The sequence below is a fragment of the Egretta garzetta genome, unplaced genomic scaffold, assembly GCF_000687185.1.
Source record: "Egretta garzetta isolate BGI_Z169 unplaced genomic scaffold, ASM68718v1 scaffold94, whole genome shotgun sequence".
NCBI classification, from domain to species: Eukaryota; Metazoa; Chordata; class Aves; order Pelecaniformes; family Ardeidae; genus Egretta; species Egretta garzetta.
In genome coordinates this window covers 691,404-701,732 of record NW_009259683.1, presented here as the reverse complement: position 1 = coordinate 701,732, position 10,329 = coordinate 691,404, and the positions used below count along the sequence as shown (strand labels likewise).

At 44.0% G+C, this 10,329-nt stretch overlaps 1 protein-coding gene across 1 annotated transcript; it reads left to right on the top strand.

Moving 5' to 3' along the window:
- The first annotated feature begins 706 nt into the window (after nt 1–706).
- RPL15 (ribosomal protein L15) lies at nt 707–4,465 on the top strand. Its single transcript, XM_009638626.2, has 3 exons — nt 707–917; nt 1,918–2,054; nt 4,109–4,465. Exons 1-3 carry the CDS (start codon nt 746–748, stop codon nt 4,412–4,414), a joined length of 615 nt encoding a protein of 204 aa, XP_009636921.1. The 5' UTR covers nt 707–745; the 3' UTR covers nt 4,415–4,465.
- Nucleotides 4,466–10,329: the final 5,864 nt, after the last annotated feature.

The following is a 10,329-nucleotide window of genomic DNA, read 5'->3' as shown; positions in this document are numbered from 1 at the left end:
AGCCTGGCTGCCCGGGGAGGGGACGGGGCCTCTCGGTCGGGGCCAGGGATGCCTGGTGCGAGCGGAAGGCCGCACGCCGCCACGTAGCGGGTACAGGTTGGTTATAGGCCCCACGTCGTGGTTTGGGTTTGCGCTTCGTTTGCGGTGTTTTATGCCATAATGCAATCGTAAAGAAGGGGTAGCTTGGGATGGCGGGAGCCGTGCCATGGCGGGGTTATCGGAAATCACGCGTGAACCGGGTTTTTTTCGTGCAAATAAAATGAGCTCCGTTCTTCTGATGGTGACTTGGGTGGTGGCTTGATGGAGCTCACTTACGTCTGCTAATGGCTGCAGGTGTGTGAGACCTCAAAGGGTTTTAGAGGTACTGAAACCACATTAAAAATAAAGATCACACCAGTTACATATGTCTTTATAGGTTAATATTTACAACTTGGTTCAGTTGTTAACCATCGATTTTGGTAGTATCTGACATACACATCTGAAAAATTCTCAGCTGAGGAGCTCAACACTTAACAACATAGAAAAAGGAAAAAAATTGCTGGGAATGGTGACTGCCGTGTGTCCTGTTGGAGGCAGCCACATGTAAGCCATGTTACCAGCTGTGCCAGTGGTGTAAAGAAGCTTGAGAGCATCCTGCGTGTCGATGGTGTTCATGCAGTGTCTCTGTTGGAAGCTGTTCAAATCTGGGGTCATATTTGGTGCACTTTTTTTCTCATTGACCTCTCGATTCAGCAGGTAGACAAACATGGGTGCCTACAAGTACATCCAGGAGCTATGGAGGAAAAAGCAGTCGGATGTGATGCGATTCCTCCTCCGTGTCCGCTGTTGGCAGTATCGCCAGCTGTCGGCCTTGCACCGAGCTCCCCGGCCCACCAGACCAGACAAAGCTCGCAGGCTGGGATACAAGGCCAAGCAAGGTAATGAGGCGTAGCGGTGAAGTCCATGTGCTTCGTGATGGAGTGACCAAGTTTTATGTCACCTTCCTTAAGTGATAGCAGAATAACAAAACCTACATATTCCCCAAAAACCTCAAGTGTCCTGTGTGAAATGAACTTAATATTACATATGTGTTGAATTGGGAGCAGTGCCCACAGCCCAAAACTGTACTCTGCAATTTTGAATTCACGCCTTCTGTGGCCATTTTGGCAGGTGGAGATCAAGTGGGCTTCGGCTTTAATTCTTGCTCCTGTGCTGTGTTACTGCTGCAGAGTTGACCAGTGCTTTTGGTGTCCTAGGTTTGGGGGGTGTCCCTTTTCTGCCCAGATTTTATCATGTGTTATTTTGACTGTATTATAGCTGTATGCACCTGAGTAAGCGAGATGACGTCATTTGTGCTGTCATTAGAAAGCAGTTACTGGTCAGTGAAAGAAACTTGGGGAAAGCAGCTGGGTCTGCAACTTGAGCAAGTCCTTGAAACAATGTGTTTGTTCACTATGAAAATGCAAATTCTGTCACTGCTGGTGAAGTTTGTCTAGTTTCCTCGTTTTTCAGAGATCGGATTTCAGCAGGGCTTCAGTGCTTTACAAATGCTACTATCAGAATATGGGGTTCTAGTTTTGGGGCGGCAGTTCTGTTAAGTGTTTCAGGGTGGGAGAGTTTTTTGTGTTACAACATAGCTGTAGCTGTTCTTAGTGTGTTTGGAACTGCACAGTGGAAAGGTGGCATAACCTCTGGTTTGGAAGTAAAAAAAAGTCGTGATAGGATATCGCTTCCCTCAGTAGTAATGGAAGTAACAAAACCATCTTGTGCTGGTTGCCTCCAGTTGTAGGTTTTGGTGAAGATTGGTATAGCGACCTAATTTTCATGTGAAGCTTTTGGGGTGGGAAATGCAGTGTGGGCATCAAAATTGCCTTGCTGTGATTTGCACTTGCTACACTACAGAATTCTTCTAGTTCCTAAGTCACCATTTCTTTTTAGGTTACGTTATCTACCGTGTCCGTGTTCGCCGTGGTGGTCGTAAACGCCCAGTCCCAAAAGGTGCAACCTATGGTAAACCTGTGCATCATGGTGTTAACCAGCTGAAGTTTGCCCGGAGTCTTCAGTCTGTAGCAGAGGTGACTATTTTGGTTGTTGCTCAGAAACTTGGCGGTAGGAAGGTTTTACTTAGTCTGTAAAAGTTGGGAATACTCGGGGACAAAACCAACCCAAACAGCTGTTTTGTTAATGTGTTGAATAAAAGATCTTGAATACCAATGGCAGGAAAGCACCAGATTTTCTTGAAAACCTGTGTTGAGACATGAAAAAACTATTCAGACTTTACAAATGGGGGAAGTACTGCTTAGGTGGTTTATTGATGTTCCTAGTGCATACTTATTTCTAAAGTATGCCATAATATTTGTAATGAAAAACAGACATACAGCTAGTATAAACCCCAGTAAAATAAAGGGGTAGGCATGAGAAATAAAAATTGAAATATGCTAAGGTGTCTGACTTCACTCATCACTAAATCCCACCTGTGTGTTCTGTGACATGTTGTATGTATTACCAGCTGGAGGTCATGATCCTTTCACAAAGTGCAGATGCGTTCCCCTTCCTAAAGTCTGTAGCAGCTGTTTGTGTAGTAGGAGTGCCGCGCAGTGTACTTAGCTGTATTGTAGGATCCGAAAGCAGCATGCCAGAGACCTTCTGGTTCTTTATAAAATACCTGGTACCTCGCAGCCACAGAGATTGGTGGTTAACTTGGTTTTAGGTCAGATGTTACCCACTGAAATATTCAAAATGGAAACTGATTTGATGAGATTTTTAGTTTCATGATGTCACAGTAGTAATGAAGAGATGTAGTTCCTGCCTTTAGAAAAAAACCTTTTCAGTGGCTTAAAATTAATATTAGTCTGCACTCTCAAAAAAAGAGACATTGTGAAAGAATGGAGATGGCTCATTGCCTTCCATCTTGAAGCAGAAGAGGTCTGATCCCAGGACTTAATAAGTGACTTCAGCAAGTTGAATATGGTGGATTTTGGGGGTGGGGGGGAACAGGGACAGGGCGTAAATGGGATTTACTAATTTAGAAGAAATACAGATGATGAGTTTAAATTAAAAATGCAATTCTGTGTTTTCAGTGCTCATGGCATGCTCTTTATATATGCTATTACCAGGTACCTGGTGGCTGACCACATGCTCACTTGTGGTGACAGCACATGGAAGAGGTTATTGCCCCTCAGTTTCAGTTGGAAATGTTCTGAATCTGACACTCTCTTTCCGGGAAGAAAACACCTGGTTGGTGTTTTAACATTTAATACATGTGTTGCTCTCGCATGCTAAAATAAAACAAGGACTTGAACGAATTTTGTTACGTATGCAGAAAACAGTGAAGTGCTGTTTAATGGAAGACTGGAGTAATAGGTTGGGATTGCGTTGGGATGGAAGATGGGTGGGCTCCCTTGGTTTATGCTTTTCTACAGTGATGATAAAGTCCTAGGATTAAACACACTTTTAGTATTTTAGATAAGGAGCATTCTTGACAGGAGAGGCAGATGGAGTTGCATAATTGATATTTTCTGCTTTGTTTTGTTTTCTAAACTAAGACTGCTTCTTTCCAACCACAAGCGAGGATAGCAAGCACTAACATACCAGCAGTGGAACAAAGACTTGTTACATCAGCTGTTTCTTTTCTCCTTTCTGTACGGGCTTATTCTCTGCAGAAATGTCTTTCTCTCTTGTAGCTTTGGATGTGCAAATTGATTGGTCTTTCATAACTTCCCACAAAAGATTGTTCTGTGGCCCAAGGTACCGCCTGTGCTCTTTCATCTTCATGTTAAAGTTGTTTTTAACTCTGTGCATTTACATACTGGGTGCTTCTGTGTACAAAGTAGTTCTTTCTTTTGTCGACCAACCACCTTCCTCCTTACTTTCATTAAAACCTGTTTCATGTAGGAATCCAAGCAGCCTTTTTTTTTTTTTTTTTTTTAATACAGCATTCCTTTCAGCTATTACTTTTTCCTGCATCTTTGCAGCTGGAAGGGGAACAGTTATTTTAGAAAGAGAGGGTCTCAGGGCAAACTGAAGTTTCTAGCAGTTTTTTAGGTTTGAGTTATTCACATCATTCTGCATGAAGAGTGCCCTGCATCCACGGTTTTACAGCCTTTTGTATTTATTTTTTTTCCTCCAGGAACGTGCTGGCCGTCACTGTGGGGCTCTGAGAGTCTTGAACTCGTATTGGGTGGGTGAAGATTCCACTTACAAGTTTTTCGAAGTGATCCTGATTGATCCCTTCCATAAGACCATCAGGCGCAACCCTGATACCCAATGGATCACCAAGCCCGTTCACAAGCACAGAGAGATGCGTGGGCTGACATCGGCCGGGCGGAAGAGTCGTGGTCTTGGCAAGGGCCACAAATTCCACCACACCATTGGTGGCTCACGTCGCGCTGCCTGGAGAAGACGCAATACCCTGCAGCTGCACCGTTACCGTTAATTCTTGTAAATGTAACGTTCTAATAAAGCTGATGTGGGCTGTTGAATTTCACAAGTGCTTCTGCTGCTTTTTGGTTTATGTGGAGAAGTGAGGAATTCTCCAGGAGTTCAGTTGTTTCCATATTTCTAAAGGTTTTTGAAAATGTAATTTGATATTTGTGAAGATTGTAGGCCCCGAGTGTAGAGTTCTGTGATGGGTTTCACTTTTGATAAGACGGAAAAGCCATGTGCAGTGTGAATTGAAAGCTTAACGGCTGGTCCATGTTCCTTTTTTCTGTTGGTCTGACTATAATTCTGCTCTCTCTGTAGGTCGGGGTCTCTGTGTCCTGTGCTTAGACTGAAGGCCAGATTTGATCTTGTGCAATGAGATGTAAACTGAAAGTGCTAGCTTATTTTTTTATAGGTGATTAAATACTAATGGCAATTTTATTTTTCAAGTTCTGTTTTTTTTGTACGTCTTCAGTGTGAAATCAGCCCTTGAGCCAGTCTTACCTGCAAACATGGCTGAATCGACTGAGCGCAGGGTAGAAAGGTAAGGCTTGCTCTGTTCATTAAAGGGCACAGTATTTTAAATATGGACACTTCACAAAAAACTACGCGATGGTTTAGGTTGACTAATAAAATAGTGACTGTGGAGGTATTGCTTTATTTGTGCAAGGTTCCAGGCTGTTCATTTTAATGTTTTGCAGTGGAGGCAGTGTGTCTCAGATCTGCCTTTTGATACCAGGACAGAACGTTTCTCTGGTGTTAGAGCTGCGTTCTGATTTACTCTGCACAGTTAGGTGGAAGAAATAATCACATCTGGGTGATGGACAGTTACAATCATAGATGACCGTATTTTAGGCTACATTTTGTGACATTGCAGTGTGACCTGTCAGCATGGAGTCAACTTGCACATAAATGCTGAGAGAATAACTGCAGTTTCTGGTAAATTAGCTGCACGGCTGTCGTGGCTTCCACAGATTTTGTACCACGTCCGTTGGGTAGTGATAGGAAAAGGGCTCTATTGTGAAGGCCCAAGAAGTGGCTGTGTCTTTCCAGAGCTTTAGCGTGGGATGGGGAAGGGTTTTTAGACAACAGAAAACTAATGCTGAGACCAAAACGTCCAAGATTTGCCCTTCAGCAGAGAAATTAACTGATCTTGCTCTTCAAGCTCTTACAGGAGGACTGTAGTCTGAAGATGAGACTCTCTTGGCAGAGTGTTCTTCAAGCCAGGAAGAACGGGGGCAATCCTTCCATGCCATGTTCTGTTTGGCTCACACAAGCAAAAAAATTAAAAAGGATTCTTTTGTAGCACTTTTTAACATGGCTACCTGTTCCTCTAAAGAAGGGAGATTTCATTTTAACCTCCCCTGTGAGGGAGGAACTGGCATTAGGAAGAGGAGAGTTCTTGAAAGCAGCTCCTGCTATGGTGTAGGACGGGGAATGGGAGTTCCTAGGAGCAGACCCCTGGCAGTCTGGTGATGCTGCGCTGGAGCTTGCTAAGCCGCTCGGGGCCCTTGCCCTTGCGGGGGGACGGTGGCTGGGCAGGCGGCACTAACGCGCTGTCGCCTGCCAGGGCTCAAAACTTTCAGCACCTGGGGGATGTGTTCAGCCAGGCTCGCCTCATGTTTCCCCTCGTGGTCCTCTAGCTTTCTGAACTTTAAAATAGGGTGGAAATACCATCCCCTCCGAAGTTTGTCAAAATCTACCGATGAAAGTGTATGTAAGAAGGTATGGCATTGGTCAGACTAGCTGAGGAATTTGAAACAGGCGGTACTGTCTTCAGTGGGACCTCGGGGTACGTGCAGTGCATCCCAAGTCTTCAGGAGATCAGATCGCCCTAGCATCTTCGCTCGCTGAAAGGGTCTTACGTGTGGTTAAACGCTGTTTTGGGTTGGAAGGAGGGGAAATTGCAGTGTGGTATTTGTGTGATGAGAAGAGGCATATTATTAAAACCTGTTTTAAAAAGGCAGAACATCGACGATAAACTCTTTTTGCCTGGGGCTGTTGGCTTGGGAAACCAGGCTTAGGGGTCGTGTGACCTCTGCCTTTCCGACTCGATGATTTTTGAACCCGTTGTGAGAGTTCAACAGAAGTTGCAAGTCTGCGTTCCTTACAAGTTTGGTGAAAATCGGTCATCTGAGACAGTAGTCCTGCTGCGAGGCTGTTACTTGAGTTCAACCCCCTTTATATGCCAAGAGTCTGCCTGGAGCACGGATGCTGCTGAAGGGGGTGGGGGGAGGGAAGAGGAAGCATCAGAAATTTCACTGGTAAAATTTATTAAGACGCGGAGGAATCCAATAATTGGTTTCCAAGCCATCTACTTGGCTCTGCTTGCAGGACTGCTTAGTTCTCAGTCTGAACAGACATGTTTTGGACACAATTAAAAGAGCCGTCTGCTTGCTAGGCAGGACAAAATGAGTACCACAGTTAAACTGCAGAGAAACACAGCTGTACAGTACCAGCCTATTTTAGCCGGCTATTGGGTGTTGTTGAAAATAGTTGACTGTAAGCTTTTATTAGGCTGGATTTCACTTTTGTGTAAGCCGCCTAGGTTAACTAATTGCTTAGCCTTTGGTAGAAGGCGAGGGCCTGGCAAGTAATTCAGCTCCTCTTAGAAACTCATTCTGTCCTCCTGAAGGGTGGGGATGTGTAAAAACAGACTGTGTGATCTAGCATGTTCTTTAAATAAGCAAGTAGCAAACTCCCTTCCACGTAGCTAATCAAAGTGCTCGTTACTGGGCCACAGTAGCTAAGTTGAAAAGTACAGACCACGCTCATCACCAGTGAGTGTAATTGTTTCCTTACGTTGTCTGCGAAGCGCTGGGAGTCTCGGCAAGGCAGCTCCGTGCTGCTGGGCGAGGGATGCTGGTGTGCCGCCTGCGGTAGGCACAGATGCTGATGGAGGGGGTGGTTGGCTCCTTCCCTGCAGCAGAAGGTCATTGAATGTCCCTGGTGATTTTGTGGGGGTCTTAGAATGAAGTAATGAGCAATGGAGGAGAGTATTAGCCATCTTTTTTGCCCTTGTTATGGCTCTTTTTCTTTTGCAGTGCACACAGGTCTAGTGCTGGGAGTATCAAGCCAAAATACCCACAGCGATGGAAACACTGCTTCAGCCACAAAAAAATAAAAGCAATTTGGATTTGGATTGGATACTCTTCTCTGGGGCTTTGAGCGAGCACCAACTTTTTGATTTGATCCTTTTCAAGTAAATGCTTGAAATGTAAAGCTGTAGAAAAGGATGGAGAGCCTATGGCTTGTTCTTCTCTTCATATGTCAAGGTTCTGAATCAGCCCCAATTTAGTAATTACACGCAGAGTGTTTAGGTTGCAAACTCTAGCTCCCTGAAGTTAGGAAGTGCCTGAGCTATGCTGCTTTACGCAACCTTTAATTCGGTGGCTATCCTCCTCTTACCTGACGTGGCAGAAGAGGCCTCTGGCAAAGCCAGGACTAGAACCCAGTTCTTCTGGGCCCCTTGTCACTGCCTGAAATTTAAGAGAGCGTGTTTTTCTTCGGTATCAAATGATGTTCAACGATATCCTATAATTAAAGGCTCTTATGTAATGAAGCTGACGTTTAATCTCATTAAATACTGTCAACTCCCCATCATTCAGGGAAACGGAGAGCTGGGGTATCCTGGAGATCAGGGAGCTCAGTGGGAGCAGATGAGTGATTAAATTAAGCCTGGCTCTGTTCAGATCAATGCTGGCTGGGATCGCTCTCTCTGATAGAAGGCAACCCCCTTCCAAGCCTGCTCAGGCTTCCCCCTGTTTCTAAAGCCTGGTATCAGGCTTTAGAAAAACCCTTGCTGGTTAATATGCTGGATCCGAGCTGGCGCCTTGGGGGTTATGCAGCCTGTGCCTTGTCACGGAAGGGCTGTAGAGGCATAAATCTGGTCCCAAGCTGAACGTCCATGTGCAAGTTGAGAAGTTCCCTTAGAAACACGAGAATCAGGAGGCATGTTGGAGGAAAAAAAGAAAAGGAGAAAGCAGAAGAAGAGGACAAGTCAGCTGTTTTCGGCTGGGCTTGTTAGTACCCTGCTGCTGCCCGGTGCCAGGAAGGCGTTGCAGAGGAGGCTGTGGCTAGCCAGGGTCCCGCAGGGCTCATCAGCCAAACTTGCGTGATGCAGCCCCTGGGGTATAAACCTGCCTGGATCCAAGCCTCAGCACAGAACTAGCTCAGGGTGATCTGTATCTCTGGTGTTAACCCGTAACCCCGACAGAGTGGGCAGCAGCTGAGCTTCACCAAACCCTGAGCAGAAGGACGGTGCTGAGAACCGTGGAAAGGTGCTACGTCCAGCGCTCGAGCCCTCTGCCTTCCAGGCCTCGTTGCTGTGTGTCAATAGCCAGAACAGCAGGCAGAAACCAAGACCCTATTACACTCGGCGTTGTGCTCGCACGTGTAATGAAAATGAGTCGCCATCCCCAGAGAGCTCATAGGCCAAGTGGAGGAAGTAGCTCATTAGTCCGGTGTTCACTCATTCATTTATTCATACATTTTTCCTCCAGCATTGTTTTTCTGTGACTAACAAGCAATTATTTGAACCCTTTCCTTGTATGAGAATCGCGGCCCTTCAACTCATCTGCTGTTACAATCCACCTGCCTCTCTCATGGGTTTCGTGATTAGTCAGATGAGTTTAGATAGCAAGTTACACAACCTTTATAAATAATGTGTTTTGAGCTTTGCGCTTTCAGTTCTTTCAGAGCTATATATAAAAATGATGTCTTAGAAGTTGCTATGTCGTTTGCAACTATTTGGAAAGCAGTTGTGTCAATGCACGGTTAAACAAAGTCATAGTAAAGCTTTTAAGTAAAATAGAAAATTTCGGATTATTTTCACTTTGTTTACAGGTTATTGCTACAGGTGGTGATGGAGAACATCTACTTATGATCTTTTTTATGAAAAAAAGACAGAAAGTAAGATTCAGCTACACAAGAAAAATCAAGGGCAGATATAAACCAGTTAATATTCATAAATTTAGGAAAAGCGGTGGAAATAAGAGGAACTTCCTTGATTTTTTTAAATGGATTTATAGATACGTTATTTATACAAAATACATGATTCAGTTGGTTCTATTGAATCTGGAGAATCTAGTTCCCAGGTAGTTTTATTTCTGATAGATGCCCATTCTTAATTGGCAGAGACTAAAACCCCGTATGAACCGATCGGGAGATACTAAGTTTTTCGTGATAAGGCCAATGATTTGTACTGGGAAGATGGTAACCGCCCTTCATGTGTGGTACACATTTTAGCTTATACTTGCTGCTTGGGTTTTGGACCCTGTTTTTTCCCAAACAGCAATTTTAAAGCAACAGTTATACCATATCCATGGGAAACACAAAATAAATTAATTACTGTGATGGGGTACCCAATTCTTAGGTCTATGATTTATGTTGCTGAGAAGGAAAAAAGGAGAAAAGGCAACAACCCACTGTGAACAACTGAATCACTGTTCTGACTCCTGAGGCTAAATGAAAAACTCCGCTATATTTATTTTCATTGGCTAGTTTAATAAAAATAAAAGAATCATAAAACTATGGAATACATATGGCATACACAAGTTCTATTTTCTCCAGCGATGGTTCCATCCATTTAGGACTGAAAACTTTAAAATACTTCTCTGATAAACGATCTTGCCTTCCAGTAGGTGCCATTCTGGCAACATTCTGAAGTTTTAACTTATTTTAAGAAAAACAATTTTAAAATAAGGAAATAAGAGGTTTGTTTTGAGCCTGAATAATTATTTTAGCCAAATCATGAGTGTGCAGAAATGAACTGCAGAACTGAAATTTTGTCCAGACCATAACGAACACTGAAACTTGATGGGTTTTGCAAATGGTGCTAAAATCATATTAATTGCATTACAGCTTGAATATTGAACCATATGGTCCTTTCATAGGAACATTGTAACACCAATTTCATCGTATGCTGAG